The sequence below is a fragment of the Centroberyx affinis genome, unplaced genomic scaffold, assembly GCF_046629955.1.
Source record: "Centroberyx affinis isolate AG114_WGS23_722 - 3 ecotype Tasmania unplaced genomic scaffold, CSIRO-AGI_Caff_v1 ptg007379l_1, whole genome shotgun sequence".
Classification (NCBI taxonomy): Eukaryota; Metazoa; Chordata; class Actinopteri; order Beryciformes; family Berycidae; genus Centroberyx; species Centroberyx affinis.
In genome coordinates, this window is record NW_027283722.1 from 88,217 (window position 1) to 103,641 (window position 15,425).

The 15,425-nt window shown below is 41.3% G+C and overlaps 2 protein-coding genes across 3 annotated transcripts; both read right to left on the bottom strand.

The window, feature by feature from the left end:
* Positions 1 to 96: 96 nt before the first annotated feature.
* rbm19 (RNA binding motif protein 19) lies at positions 97 to 8,656 on the bottom strand. 2 transcript variants are annotated; one of them, XM_071513600.1, is made up of 24 exons: positions 8,527 to 8,656; positions 8,249 to 8,431; positions 7,845 to 7,958; positions 7,501 to 7,548; positions 6,781 to 7,000; positions 6,437 to 6,696; positions 6,240 to 6,299; positions 6,027 to 6,105; positions 5,805 to 5,876; positions 5,030 to 5,239; positions 4,783 to 4,913; positions 4,520 to 4,647; positions 4,289 to 4,385; positions 4,004 to 4,114; positions 3,582 to 3,782; positions 3,421 to 3,490; positions 3,130 to 3,257; positions 2,804 to 2,864; positions 2,501 to 2,580; positions 2,351 to 2,406; positions 1,055 to 1,171; positions 843 to 948; positions 570 to 690; positions 97 to 467 (listed from the first exon to the last, which is right to left on the bottom strand). In XM_071513600.1, the coding sequence occupies exons 1-24, from the start codon at positions 8,560 to 8,562 to the stop codon at positions 385 to 387; spliced, it is 2,772 nt and encodes a 923-aa protein (XP_071369701.1). In that variant the 5' UTR covers positions 8,563 to 8,656; the 3' UTR covers positions 97 to 384. The 2 variants fall into 2 exon arrangements, with proteins under 2 accessions (XP_071369701.1, XP_071369702.1); XM_071513601.1 differs by having other exon boundaries at positions 6,240 to 6,293; positions 6,473 to 6,696; positions 7,830 to 7,958.
* Positions 8,657 to 9,768: 1,112 nt separating this feature from the next.
* Positions 9,769 to 13,772, bottom strand: slc2a11b (solute carrier family 2 member 11b). Its single transcript, XM_071513622.1, has 12 exons — positions 13,701 to 13,772; positions 13,385 to 13,483; positions 12,859 to 13,019; positions 12,641 to 12,765; positions 12,317 to 12,446; positions 11,984 to 12,132; positions 11,416 to 11,603; positions 11,076 to 11,186; positions 10,872 to 10,973; positions 10,530 to 10,605; positions 10,282 to 10,409; positions 9,769 to 10,186 (listed from the first exon to the last, which is right to left on the bottom strand). The coding sequence occupies exons 1-12, from the start codon at positions 13,770 to 13,772 to the stop codon at positions 9,992 to 9,994; spliced, it is 1,536 nt and encodes a 511-aa protein (XP_071369723.1). The 3' UTR covers positions 9,769 to 9,991.
* Positions 13,773 to 15,425: the final 1,653 nt, after the last annotated feature.

Consider the following 15,425-nt stretch of genomic DNA (forward strand, 5'->3'; position numbering starts at 1 on the left):
CCTTCCATTTACATTTATATAGCGCTTTTCTAGGTACTCAAAGCGCTTATATATATATATAACACACGCACACAATAACAGACACAACATACTGTATTGTATAACATGAAATAAAATTTTATATATAAAAAAAATTACATCAGTCTCATCTTTTCTCTCAGAAGCACAATTCTATGCTACAAATTTGTAATTACATGAGGGAATTGAGAGGTGAAGTTCTGTCAAACTTGGACCAGCTGGCTGATAAACTGAATTTAATTTGCTCCTTCTGCATATGCCATTCAAGTCCATATTTTGTCCTTAGTCCAGTCAACACAGAATAACACATGAGCAGTGTTCAGGCTTGTCTGAAGATCTCGACAGAGGTAATGGTGTTTAGGGATCTCAGTCCTCCTGGGCGCCTCCAGTTTCCATATTCTCCATAATTCCCTCCAAAACCTCTGCCTGTCGTCGTTTCTTGGGGGCCACTGAGACACAGAATGAATGAGAGGGAAGAAAGAAGGTTGTGAATTTGTGGTTATTTCAGTGAATTACAATTTGTATTATGGGGCTGAAGTTGGTAGATTTACCGTGAAAGTGCTCGGCGGTTTTCCGTCTCAGCGTCTCCACTGTTTCCTCAGCATCAGCCCACTCCAGCACGAGGCGTCTCCCGTACAGATGGGTGCTGTGGCACAGTGCAGCAAATGCTTTCTGAAGAGGACACAGAAACATTTATCAGCATGGGCACATATACTCTAGCACTGCTACCTAGTGCCTATATGGCTCTACATTTCTTCAATATCTTCAACTTCCGAAGCCTCACAAAATCTGAAAAACACATGGACAAAAACGCATACACTAACCTTGGCATCCTGTTTGGTGAGGAAGTCAATAAAGCCAAACCCCCTATGATTCCCTGACCCAGCTGCTTTCTTTGGAAGACGGACTGTCTTCAGCTCTCCGAATGTGCTGTGAGGACAGAGGGATGAAATCATGTTATTATCAACATTATCCTGCTCTGAATGTCTGGCACAAATAGTCTAAACAAAAACAGGCATGTGTGTGTGGTTGTTACCAGAAGAGTTCTCGAATTTCCTTGACAGTGGCTTGGAAGGGAACGTTGCGCACAAGGATCTTGGATCCCGTCTGCTTCTTCTCAACCTGCTTCTTCTTGTGCGACACTTCAGCCGACCTAAACACAGGGAAACAGGACTGAATAGTGAGTGGCAATGGTAGTGATGATCAGCTGCTGACCTGCAAGCTGAATTCTGCACCATAACCCCCTTACATCCAGCCCTTTGATTAGGAAAGTAACCTGCCCCAGTACATAAACCCAGTTTAACTGCAATAACAGGCATCTTATTATATGTCCAATATGCATTCATTGAGTATCACTGGAAAGGAAAAGGAAGACTTATTTTCTGCCCATTTGAGCTTCTAACTGTCACAGTCACTGGAGATCCTGGAGGAAACCTTCACCATATTACCTTGACTATGCTCACCTAAACTAAATCTTCTCTCTGGATTTATTGTAACCTCTAGAAATGTCACAGACAAATAATTCTCACTGTGGGATGCATCCTGCGTCTCAATGCTTCAAAACGGGAATAAAAGAACAAAGCAGGTTCATGCTAGGTTTGTGTTTTAAGGCCTTGAAGTATATGGAGAAGACTTCACAGATTTTGCTTTTTACTGTTTAAGATGTAATTGTCACAAATCAAGTATTGTTGAACATTATTCAAGGTCTTTTGAAGGAGTTAAGGATGATTATAAAAAGTAACACAGGTCTTCAGAAGAGTTTTGCCTAAATAAATCCTAATTTAATGCACAACAAGGCTTCACTCAGTCACTACAGATAGGCTATGGAGAAAGTTGCCATATATTGTATTAGTATGCTCACCTTATTATTTCAGTCATTATACAACTTGTCTCCCAGAACATTGCAACAGTCAAGGACGCCTGTATCTCTAAAGATAGTAGCCCAGCTGTTTCACCCCCCTATTCCCTTATATGTTTCCTGCTTTGCTTCACTAGTCAGAAAACTGCATTTGCTGCTGCTGTGTACTCTCCATGCTGCATGATAATTAAAGAGAACAGAGAATGGGACAATGGCAGAATCAGTGCAATTTGTTTTATTCTCATCAGACTCCGATATTGAGATACTGAGAATCTTTTTGAAGTAAATTTATGGACACTATTCCTGCTTTATTCTGTTATGCCATTACTCACTGTTCATGACCGGCTTATTACGAGTTAACTGTGTAGGTGAGGCTCAGGCTTATACACAGCACCTTCTGTTTAAGTGAGTGATGTTTTCTTAGTCCCTCACCACCATCAAAGCTGCCAAAGCCTCTTCTTAAGCCCATCTTACCTTGTGGCCTTCTCCGAAACCTTCAGCTCTAACTGGTGGTCGTCCACGTTACAGCGCTGGAGGAGAGAGAGAATCCACATTAGCCAAGTTCCACCAAGAAGATCATGGAGAAGGGCTGTAAGTGTATTCCTGAGGAAATGGGTCCAATACCTGCAGCTGCCTCATGGCCTTCTGTGCTGCCTCTGCCGTCTGATACTGGACAAAACCGTAACCCATGGACAAAAGCTTGCCTAGAGTCAAACCAACAGTTAGGACAGTTGTTAACTCCTAAAACTTATTTTCACCCACTGCTCTCACAACGCCTGACAACACACATGCAAGGAATACTGATTTCCCCTCACAACAGAATCATACATTTTCTAATAAATTATTACTTTTTGACAGGAAAAGCCTATAAATGAATGTTCAAGTCAGTTCAAATATGAGATAGATATTACTCTGAATGTTCAGTACCTGTTTTATCTTTCTTCTTGGAGATGGTGCAGGTCTTGACTTTGCCGCATTTGGAGAATGTCTGCAAAAAAAATGAACAAAACAAACGATATGCAACATCTATCAATTCTATTCATCATCCCTTTGGTATGTTGGTCGTTCGCTCTGTTCACCACTTTATGGTCACGTGGCCTGCAGGGAGTTAGACTGCAGACTCTCAAGCGGGAGACCGGAGTTCGATTCCCGGCAGAGGAGCTTCCACAAAATTTAACGTCGCAGGGTAAGACTCTTAGTCTTGTTCAATGTTATTCAATGAAAGTGAGGGTCTTATTCCTAACTTGACCCACCTCATGTAGTTTCTCCTCTGTTGTGCTGAAATTAAGATTCTTAACAAAAAGTGTGGAACCCGGAGCAGACTCCTCTTCCTCCTCTTGTTCCTCATCCTCTTCTTCCACTGCCGCCTCTTTTTCTGATACTAGACAGATCCAGAAGACATTCTGATTATTCAAATAATCCCTTTCATATCTACAAAAAATGATTTTCTTTTGGAGAAATTGAAAAGCCAAACTCAAATGTTGAAGAATAAACTCGAGAGTGTCAAGTACTGTATGTCTGTGAGTGTGTTTGTGGGATTTTACCTGGTTCAGGTTTGGCTGCCATAAACACCCCAACAGGCGCCCACTCCAAATACAGCGGGATGTGATGGAACTAGATAAGAATTGAGAAATGTAATAAGTACAAGACTTTAAAGTTGCTCTCCCGTGAATGTACAGTGTTGTTGGTGAAAAGCTGTAGTCACCTTGCTGTAGGCCAGTCTAGTGAAGGCACGTTTAGCTTCGGTCGGCTCCAGGAACTCTATGATGGCAGTGAGTCCTGAGGGCGGCAGCAGCACCCGGCCCAAAGAGCCATGGGGTGAGAACAGCTCCTCCAGCTCTGACACTGCCACCTCCGTCGGGAGGTTCTTCACCAGGATCACAGTTGTACTCCTCGCTGCTGCTGCCTGTACGCAAGAAGTCACATACAGGACATGAAGTAGAAATATACAACCTTAACCAAGATTTTGGAACCAACATTTTGGAATGTTTTTTTGTGGCTTTTTGCCTTTATTGATAGGTAGTAGTAGAGATCAACAGGAAAGTGAGGGCAGAGAGACATGCAACAAAGGGCAAGGGCCCTCTCTCTGGGGAAAAGACCATGAAAGAAGAGTTGTTTCAAACATACCTGACTGAAGGAGTCCAGACACACACTGTTGTCCTGTAGGAACTGGCGAGTCTCCTGGACAATCTGGGTCTCTCCCAGAGCCATCCTCACTGCAACACTACCCTTCGACTCCTGCAGGAGAAGACATCAAGTACATTTTTAAGAGTGCTTCTGAATGTGTATATGCTTATTGCTTCATAATGTGTTAGTAGGTGTATGTAGTGGACATAGATGAGCTGTGCTGGTGTGTAAAATGGGGGTCATGCATAAATGTGCAAGACGACAACAGGGGGGAGTGCTGCTCACATGGTCCAGAACTTGACTTTTGGTGGTGTTGTACTTCTCAGCGATGGCATCTGCCACTGCACTTGTACCCAGAAACAAGGTGTTCCAGTTGTGGGAGCTAGAAAGGAACAGAATAAGGAAATTCAAAGAAAATTAGAAACAGATAAGCAGAGATAGCACAATGTAGCATAAGAAACTGAAATTGTTTAAAGGGATTTACACGTGCAGATACAAATATGTGAGCATGTGTACCTGGCACTTGAAGCTTTATTTTTAGCATCTTTTTGCCGTTTGTAAGTCGAGGAGCCGCCACCACCAGAGTCTGAGGATTCAGTCTTTTCCTTCTTCAACGTGGAGGGAAGGAGGTGAAGCATCCTGCCCTGAAAGTATGTGAGAAAGAAACGTTTGCAATCTGCCTCCCCAAAATCAAGTTCAACTAAATCAACTAAATTTGAGACATTACAGCTGCTGTACTGCACAGTGACATTTCAAACATCAGTTGGAGATCCAAGTACCTGAAATATGTGTCCGTCTAACTGAGCCAGAGCTGTTACAGCATTCTCTGGAATCATGTAGGTTACAAAAGCAAATCCTTTACTCTTCTTGGTTAGGTTGTCAATGGGGAACAGCACCTCAGATAAGGGACCTGTAGAGAGCATAGAATCATAAACCTGGATAGATAAGAGTGAATTTATTTTTTAGAGGGCAAACATGCATGCACTTTTGCTTGTGTATATGTGGGCATCATGTGTTTTAATGCACCATGTTTAGTAAATAGGTCTTTGATCTCTTCCTCGGTGCAAGTGTAGGGAAGGTTCCTGATGAAGAGTCTTCCTGACTCTGCGACATCTTCCTCCTCCTCATCCTCCTTCAGCTTCCTGGTGAAGTTTCTGTCAATTTCTTTGCCCCGTTTGTCTCTCTGATCCTTTCCTCTCCAGCTGTCCACACGGAATACCTCAATGTAACGCCCACCTGAAAACACACACAGAAGGCTCATCTCTTTAGGACCCATACATGCACTAAGTGTAGGTGATATGGTCAAAACAGCTTCATAACATTTTCAGGTATTTTCACGATTCACGATATACATCACAATTTTTTTCATTCTGCTTTTCTAAGACTAGGTTGCAAGTTACTGAACAGTACAATAGTAAAAGTAGTTCTTAACTTGCAGCCTTTACAGAAAGTATATGCAAAAAAACAACAAAAAACAAAAAAAACCTGTAGTAATGAATTTATTAAACACTAGTAAAATTAATAACTCAACAAAGCACTCTCAGGCAAGTTGTTGAAACAATTTTCAGCTTTAAGGTTAGTAGAAAACTTGCACTGTGATTTGGTTGAGAAGCTAGGTGAAAGCAGTGAATGTAAATAGTAAAAGCAAAAGTTATGATAATAGTAATATAACCATATCTCCCTGTGAAAAATTTTAATGAGTGATAATGTAAGATCGTCAAACGTATCACCGACCTCTAACATACACCCAGGAGCAACCATGAATATGCACATGAATAAGAATGGGACATATTTTACTCACCCATGTAGTCTTTGTTCTTCTTTAGGGCCTTTTCCACCTCTTCGTCAGAGTGTAAGTCCACATATATATAACCTGAAACATACACACACCAGATATCTGTGCTGATACATATGCTGAATACAGTATACATAGACATACATACATATACTGTTGTACCACCAGATATATATGCTGATAAAAAAAAATCTTAAAGTATATCTTCCAATACTTTCAGTCACATACCTGTTCTATTGCCACTTTCGTTCTTCCCAATTCTGATGGCTGCAGGCTTCAGAGGGGTCATGAACTCTCGTACCTGTTGCTATTGACATCACACATAACAAATGGCATTATGTCTTAAATGTAGATACTGAAATACATTGATCATTTTGCAAAAAGGAATGTCTTCTCTCCCTTCAGCTCACCTCTGACACTGAGGAGATCTTGCTCACTCACCTCTTTAACACTGAAAGGGGCTCCTCGCAGTTTGATTGTGAATTCTGTAGTGGGCTCAGTCTGGGGAAGGCAGGGGATGGATGGAAGAAACAGATAGAGGGGTTTTAACCAATACAAACTGAAAGCAAGTACTGTGCTGTATTGAGCAGTAATGATGAACATGTAGAGAGAAAAGGCCGAGCTATCTGATCAGTCACCTCCTGCTTGGCAGCTTTGCCCTGCTTCTTATCCACTGAGGAGATTGAAGTTTTGGTCTTTGGGACGTTGTCTCTGTCGCCACTTTCATAAGCACTGTCTGCCTGATGCACCGGGACACAATCATCGTCTTTATCATCACCATCTTCATCACCATGATCCTCCTCTCCACTCTCCCTCATGGTGTCCCCCGTCTGCGCCACTTTTGATCGCAGGTACTCCATATCCGACAGGCCGGATTTCAGAGCTTCTTTAGTGGTACCTGAAAGTAGCAAAAGACTATTTTTGCACATGCACAAACACTCACACTGTCAACCCAAACTTCGAAGGGGCTACCATTACCTACCTTCATCTTCACCATCACCATCTTCCTCCTCCTCATCTTCTGACTGCTCTGAGTCAAAGTTGAGGTAATCATCAGAGGCCGCTTTCTTCTTGACCTGGGTCTTTGCCTTTCCAGTGTCGGGGACAGCTGATTGTTGCACAGAGTCATTGGCCCAGGTTGGTACCTGACTGCGATTCTGATGTACTGACATAAACTCCTTGAAACCCTGGTCCTCCTCCAGCTGGCAAACACACAAGCATGCACATGCAAATGATTAAACATCACATAAACAACAAATGGCATTTACTGTATATCATATAACATCTATTTATGCTTAATAGGCTGTGCTAGGCTGCTGCAGTGTGCCAGACTGCTGGCTCATACACTGGGGAATTGTACTAAATCTAGGAAGGAATTAGTGGTGGCAGTCCTCATAAACTTCTGGCTGACACACTGTTTTTACCTGGCAACTCTTAAATCAAGACTAACACAGCCTCTAAATTGAAACACCAATTTGGATGCTGTGTACCTTACTCTGCCTGTTAGCCTATTATCACAATTTCAATTTTCAAATGGTGGGGGGCAAAGCATTTTACTGCAGCAAAAACTACAATTTAAATTGAAGAGGGTACATTTGTTTCACCCCAAAGACAGATGTTGTGCACTTAAGCTCAATATACACTAAGACCCAGTTGTTACTGATACATATTGCATCCTACCATGAACAAGAGACTGACTTACATTGCCCAGCACACTGGAGGTTTCCTTTTTCGCTTTCTCTTTCTTTTTCTAAAGGCAGAAAGAACAGGACATATATTTTATTCCAAATAGCAACAAAGATGTGGTACTTGACAACCAACTGGAACATACTGTAGCTTTGCAGAGAGAAACAACAAGGCAAGTGAAGCACTGTATATTTTGTGATACCTTAAGTGTCATGTGTATCATCTATTTGACTATCTAGTCTGTAATTCAAAATTAAATTCAAAATCTCTCATTAAGTGGAGAGAGAACAGACACATCTAAGTAATTTTCTCAGGTTTACTAGCAGTTATTGTGGTTTTACAGACTTTTTGCAGCGTTACCTTCTTGCTGTCCTTGTCATCTGGAGCAGAGGCTGTTCCTGGGCCGGAGCTCTGGGTGTGTTTGCTCCAGGCCTTAGATTTAGTCGGGTCCCCAAACGCCTTACACATCTCCACCTGGACACAAGTTACAACTTAGGCATTTAGCAGATGCTCTCATCCAGAGCAATTTACAGTTAGTGCAACAGTAAAATAAGAGAACATTCCTCAAGCATCAACAGGGCAAGTAGACAGATAAATCAGAGTGCCATGAATACAAGTGCCACAATATTAAATAAGAAAAGTAAAGTGTAGTATAGTGTGTGTATGTGTGTTGACAATAATAATACAGTTATTATCAACAATATGTGAAGCCCACATTAACTTTCTGAGTCCATTAAACCCCCTGGTCGGCCTGAGCTACTTACCGTCACTCTGGAAGTGTCCACGAAGCTCTTGTTAAAATGTTTCAGCGCTTTGTCCGCATCTTCTTCGGCTTTGAAACCCACAAAACCAAACTTACGAAACTTTCCGTCCTTTGTAAACTTCAGGGTGCAGTCTGTCAGGGTCCCAAAGGCAGCAAACATAGTCCGGAACCTCTCCTCCTTCATCTGCAGGCAGACACACACACACACACACTTTCAGATACTGTAAACTCACCACAGCAACACACACCTCGCTGCGTTTATCTCGGTGTGTTACTTACCCCGTTGGGAAGGTTTTTAACGATGAGTCTTGACATGGTTATAGACTGTGAATTCACAAAATAAACGAGGATTTGGATTTTGGGGGATGTCAACAAACAAGCGTGGAGTTCTTCTAGGTCGCCATGTTGAGTAGGAGGAGCTTGATCCATCCGGGGAACTGGTAAGACTAGAGTAATCGGAGCAAGAGTCTCGGACGAAATCATTCTGTACGATGATGCTCGTTTGATTTATCCTCCTTAAAACAGGTAGCGGTACTGAAGGTTTGTTTGAATTGTAAAGCCCAGCATCCACGAATGATAGGATTTTAGCAGTAGATTGTTCACTTTTTGGAGCTGCATCAAGTTGGGATATCAGGCTCATTGTAGCTAGTCTTCTTAGTTATTTTCCTATGTTCCACTTGGTAAATCCATGATTTAAATGCTTTGCTCCAAACCTACAATTCCTGACGACAATTTTCATACATCTTGGTATGTCTAAAACATTTTTTATGGCTTCCACTTGGTGTGTGTTGTACTTATCAAAGAGTCATTTCCTTCAAAATAAGGCTCTTGGTTGCTCTAGCCTACTATCTGGCACATAGTTTAACCTCACAGATGCTAATAACTCAGAGGAATTTAGGTTTTGAATTGTGGTGTGGCAATGTAGGATTTGAAAGAAAGAAAGAAAGAAATCAAATCAAATCTAATCAAATCTAATCCCACTTTCCTCATGACTAATTTACAAAGTCTAGGACAGTTTTCAGGTCAGGTAACAACTATACGATTTGGGAATCTGCACCAAAACATTACATCTACTTAAGAGTTATGCATCAATCGTTCTGTAGCCCTTTTTCTTTCTTAAACAGCTATCCAGCCTTTTCCTCCTGACAGCCTTCAATAATCCCTTTGTTCCCCAGGTCACATGCCTTTCTGAAAGGCTAACAGGCTGTCAATTAAAATTGAAAGTCAGGCGGCCTAAATGGCATGAACTCTGTGAAAGTAGAATACCTACTTTGAGCCTTTTGATATTTGTTAACATGTATTTGATAAATTGATCTTTATTGAAAAGTCTTGGATAGTGCCCTTTACAAGAGTTGTACATTCCAAAAGTTATCAAATATAACATTTATCAAAATATTACATCATATTGTTGAGATTGTTTCAAGTTATGCATGCAAATGAACTATAGAGTACAAAATATATAATTATGAATATATGAATTATGAATTATCCAGTAATCTCTGAACTTCAAGCCGGCCACCATCATTTACACTATGACTGATTATTATGCAGAATTGTGATCTATTGTGTTGAGTATAAGCACAATGAAACAGTATCTGGTGTGTTTACTGGACTATAAAAAACGCACGGAAATGACAGCACTGAAAATCCTCCATGACAAATTTTCATCTTTGTGACACAAATATTTTGAGATGTGGAATGTGTTTTTACATTGTTGTTAATGGCAGACTACATGAGTTACATTTCATAGGGGAGTTGACAACAGTGTTGTCCTCGGGCCATCGCTGCCGGAGGCCTTCCTCTTGTCTCTGGACTGGAACTCATTATGGATTTCCAGGAAAGTTTTGTTTTTGGTTTCAGGAACAACCAGGACGATGTAGATTGACACCAAGCAGCAGATGACCAAGAACACCAGGAAACAGTATTGCTGCAGCCCGGTCTATGGAGGCAGAACATATAACTAGTCAGACCAACTCTCTCAAACGGCCAAGCTTTTAGGTCTTGCTTCCTAATAACTCATCACTTCACACTTACCACAATAAAAGGGAAGAGCATGCCTATGAAGAAGAAGCTGAACCAGTTCACGGACCCTGCGATCATGTACGCAGCAGGGCGTGTGGTTTGCGTAAATAATTCTGTGTTCAAGATGTTAGTCACGCCACCTACAGAGTAGAAGAAACAACAAAGGAAATCACTGTTATGTAACCACAGTGCCAGAGTGGCTCCTGATGATAGGCTTTAAATGGAGGATGAGTAGAATTAGGGCTAATTCAGTCAGTTACCTGGTCCTAAGCCAAAACTCAGGATAAAAGCAAAAACACATGCCATACTTAAGTATGGTACAAGTGGGCTGGCAGCCTGAGAGAGAAGAGATCACATAAAAGAGCTCTGTTAACACAAACCAGCTTTTCATTTAAGTAATTTTATATATGGTTCCACAGCAGGAAAAACATCAATTTAATACCAAGGGAAAAAATGATAAAGGAAAAGAAGTATTGTGCAATTCACAAAAAGCAATGTCAAGTAAACCTAAGGAAATAATAAAAAAAACAACAAAGTTTACATATGAAAATACATGACACAACGCTGCATGTATCTATTTCTTTACAATGCCTGTTAGTTACCTGAAAGGTGAGGGTCAAAGTGAATAAAATGCAGCAGATCCCCATCAGGACATATCCTCCTGTGATGAGCACTTTCCTTCCCAGACTTTCAATAAGCAAACCCTGTAAGACACACGCAGCATGTCACCAGACCAAAAACACACGTTAAGGCTTTTTGCAGCACTGCAATTACACTTAAAAATACGGTGAATAACTGATACTTACACAGGTTAAAGCTGTGATGCATTCACAGGCGCCAGTGCCGACAGTTACGTACGGTATCTTATCATCGGGAATACCGGATTGTTTAAACACGTAACCTGCATAGAAATAAATCTGTGGCAAATACAGACAAGAACACCATATAAAAATGTGTACACCTTGCAACAATATTGACTATGCTGCTGTTCAAATCAAGAAACTCAACTTTTCCTTATGCTTTACTTCTTAAATGTGCTTGTTTCATCATATGTAAAGTCTTTAAAGTAGGCTAGGTGTAGTGGGCATTGATGGAACTACCAGTGTGATTCAACATGGTGAGACAGCAGGTTTATAACGGACATACAGCGTTAATGCCGTTGAGCTGCTGTGCGGAGTTGAGCAGGACGATGGTGAGAAGCTGCCAGGACAGACTGCGGTCAGCGAACAGCTCCCAAGGCTCCTTGGCCTGGACTCCCGCCGCCATAATCCTCTCCCTCTCCATATCCTCCTTCTCGCTGTCGCAGTTGTCCGTGCCGTGCAGTTGCTTCAGCGCTGCAGACGGGAGACACAAGACACACGCTCACTCTCACGTGGCCAACCTACTGTTCTGCACACACTGCCAGGGAATCTCATGAGGTTTTCTGTTGAAATCCGGCTCCTTGCTCATTACTGCGATAAGACTTGAATGTGGTCACATGGTGGAATTCATATCCATGGAGGAAACTTCCACCATTGATGTTTCTGCCTCTGGTGGTCTCAGATAACAAAGGAATCATCAACCTTTCCAACCATGCGGTCATGTGCACCACATGAAGTCAGGCAAAGTTCACACCACAATGATTTTGATACGTTTCGAAACAGCGTCCGTGATATTTTCACTTCATTGCACTGAAACAAAAGGTGGTAGGAGGGCAGCTTTGCTCTCATCATACCGTTTTTACACCCTTCATCGTCCCCCCTGTCAATCAGCAGGTAGCGCGGGCTCTCTGGGAAGCAGGGCAGGACGAGGAGCTGCAGGATAGCTGGGATACAGGTGGTGGAGAGCAGAATGGGCCAGTACTCTTCTTTACCCAGCAGCTCTCTGTAAAGCCACACACAGATCTCTGTTCAGCATAATTTTCAAATCACAATATAGAAATTCAATTAGCAGTCAAGGGGATAATTCCAATGGCAGCAATGTTAAACCTTGAACCCATATTTTGGTGAAAGGTTAAGTGTTTAGGAACGTTGTGTGGTGTTAGAGAATAAATATGTTCAGTATTCACTTGAGACCCATCACTTGTCCAGTCAAGATCCCACCAGTGATGAAAATGGAGGTTCCCATTGCCGTGGCACCACGAAGTGGCGTTGGAGCTATTTCCCCCAAGTAAAGAGGCTGAACACAGATGCCAATTCCTGCGAAAAATAATTTATTATTAAACCCAAGATTAAGCATCTCAATTGTTTTTACATGCAGTGTCCAAGCCTTCACTGAGAAAAAGGGGTGGGATATCTTCTTTTCAAGATAACCATCTTATCTATAAAAAGATGTGTTTCTGTAGAACCTAAGATAGGAATGAGGTCTTTAAGTGTATTTGTGAATTATTTACCTGCATTTATTCCAGTGAGAAGACGTCCAATGATGAGCAATTCAAACAGTCCTGTAGGTTGGCTCAGGCCCATCAGCACTGCAGCCAATATGGCAAATATATTATTGGCCAACAACGTCCCTTTCCTGCAGCAGAGAGAATATACATTTTTATTACAAAGGAGCAAAATGGAAAAGAAGACTGACCATTTTATAAATAATTTAACTTTTTGTCCATACCTCCCCAACTTAATAGACAATGTTCCACCAATAGATGCTCCAATAAGCCCTCCTAAGGTGAATATGGATACGATAGTGGACCACAGCAGAGTGAGCGCTTGCTCTGAGATGTTTGTTTCATAACGCTCCAGCCAGGTCTGGTTGATGAAGTTCTGCACAGACTAGAGGAAAAAAGGGGAGAAAATCAATACAAAATAGGCTACATGTTTAACAAGTGAACTAAAAAACGAATTAATCCGTGATCTAATGTAGGCTATGAATTAAACTTTTAACTCTGAAGGCCATCAGACATCATTGTTTAATTACAGAGGTGCAGTGGAGTTGAATGCTGGAGATGAAAAAACCTTTATTTCCAGGAACTATTGACTGAATGTACAAAAAGGTTGTCCACACACACACACACAAAACCATTCAAACGATTTTGTACTTCTACAAGGGAACATAAATGCTGGGCTGTATTGTCTGGCATTCTCCCACATACCGTTCATCCCATTCACAGATTGGCAGCCAGTAGTGTGGTTGTTACCTTGGTGGGTGCATTGATGATGGAAATATTATAGCCATACTGAAAGGTCCCCCCTATACAGGCAGCACAAACAGCCAGTAGCAGTGATTTGTTTGGAAGCTGTAACCAAAACAGAGACACAATAGAGATTCATCATTCAAAACAAGCGTTTTCATAGCCAGTCAACGTGCAATATCGCTATATGAGCATGTAAGCTTGGCTGACTGTAAGACTTGGATAGAAAGTTGTCATCCCCACACGCGTTAGACTGCAGATGAAGAGGCTATTGACATGTCTGTGTTCTCTAAAAACTGTTTTATCATTTTAAACTACATACCTTCAATTTCCTCTTAGATTCTTTGATGTTATTAAGCAAGGGCTGATATTCATCTCCATTTTCATTTGGCATTTTGTCCAGGATGTTAGGCTATGGTTAAAATTATTAATATCCAAAAATCCTTATTCTCGTTCGCATGGAGGATATCCTACATGTAAAAAGCTCGCTCTCCTCACAACATGCTCAATCTCAACGGGAAACATTTATAGGACGAGACGATGCACAATAATAGGCAACAATTGATCTGTTGTGTAAGTGTGACCGTGGGGGTGTAAATTACATTTTTCCACGTTTATCAGCCGCTGCATGACTGCACGGGGTTTCTGCTCGTATTAGCGCAACCAAATGCTTCTTGCTGTTTTTGATTTCCTGGAAGAAGTAAGAAAGAAAAATAATTCAGATTATAGAGACAGCTGCTGCTGGTCCAATATGCCCCATATCTGTGACGCGGTCCGACCCGTTCAAAAGTTGTGGTGATTCCCCTTTATAAAATTCGTTTGGCTTTTAAGAATTAAAGTAAATGCAGAGTAGAAAACAGATGCTGGTCTCTCAAACAGTCAGTAGGCGGAGGATGCGGTTGGGTTTACTGATGTAATAAACTGCCTCGATGTTAAATTTCATACCGTAGGCTTAACTTGCACTACAACAAATGTAGGCTATTATTACTATTATTATTATTGTTGTTAATATGTTATTGTTGTTGTTATTAGGGGTCTAAGCTGGAACCCTATTGTTTTGGTAGGATTCTTCTTCTCCTTTTTCTGCCTTAAAACAGTCCTAAAACAGTCAAAAAGTCTAATTTTTATTATAGCCTACTAAGTATTATTAGAGTCCCAGATCAACAAAGTTTGGTGGATGGTTTAAAATCTCCCACACCTCAGCCAAGCATGTTACACCTAGGCCTGCTCGCCAGATGGTGGCGCTATAATAATAAACCTTCCGTTTCAGCCAAATAACTCCTGGATCCGATCCTCATCCCTATCGGCTCGGTTATTTCTCTCTGTGTCAGACCACGTGACAGTTCTTCATGGCGCCTCCATCAGGCCAACCTTGCAATAGGATGTTTTCTAATTTTCTCCTACAAAGTTAACTCAGTCCACTCCAAATTTTACACACAGCATATTTGAGCTGCCTATAGTTCATGCCTATTTCACAGAATTTTGATACACTGTTTGGTCATGACACAAAGTAGGCTAGACGACAATTAGCACAAACAGGAAGGGAGGCATCATCCCCATTGCTTCATGTTAGAGTCTTCAAATTTGTCCTCCACTTTACATGCTGGCCAATAACTTGTGAACTGTATAGCCTAGAATGTTTTTTTTTTTTCAACCTAAATCCATTTCACATACTGGTTTCATACATTTCTGCCTTGATAGTTGTCCATATTTTTTTTCATTTTCTGTAACACCTCTTTCTCGCTATTTCTCCCACAAAGTTTATCCGATCTCCACGAAATATTGCACACAGAATATTTTGACTTCCTATATTACAGCAATTACACAGACATTTGAAACTAAAGGGTCTGACTGTGAAACACGAAGATGTGCAAATAGGAAGTGAGGCGTCATTTTTTTTATAGACTTAAAGCTATAGAGCAACCAAACAAAACGTAAATGTTTGGGATGGGCCCCAAAGTGAGTCAGACCTTAACATGATTGCATGGGGAGCATGATGTTCATGGGCTCCCAACAGGAGAATGAGTCACACTGCTTGGTCAATAGC

What these genes read in the sequence shown, in the direction of transcription:
- slc2a11b (XM_071513622.1), bottom strand. Translation starts at nt 13,772, where the DNA reads ATGCCAAATGAAAATGGAGATGAATATCAGCCCTTGCTTAATAACATC. An exon ending in GGACAAGTGATGGGTCTCAA is followed by an intron (nt 12,133 to 12,316) that starts GTGAATACTGAA and finishes GTGGCTTTACAG; the next exon opens with AGAGCTGCTGGGTAAAGAAG. An exon ending in CGATGAAGGGTGTAAAAACG is followed by an intron (nt 11,604 to 11,983) that starts GTATGATGAGAG and finishes TCCCGTCTGCAG; the next exon opens with CGCTGAAGCAACTGCACGGC.
- rbm19 (XM_071513600.1), bottom strand. Translation starts at nt 8,562, where the DNA reads ATGTCAAGACTCATCGTTAAAAACCTTCCCAACGGG. An exon ending in GAAATTCGAGAACTCTTCTG is followed by an intron (nt 949 to 1,054) that starts GTAACAACCACA and finishes CTGTCCTCACAG; the next exon opens with CACATTCGGAGAGCTGAAGA. An exon ending in AACCGCCGAGCACTTTCACG is followed by an intron (nt 468 to 569) that starts GTAAATCTACCA and finishes TCTGTGTCTCAG; the next exon opens with TGGCCCCCAAGAAACGACGA.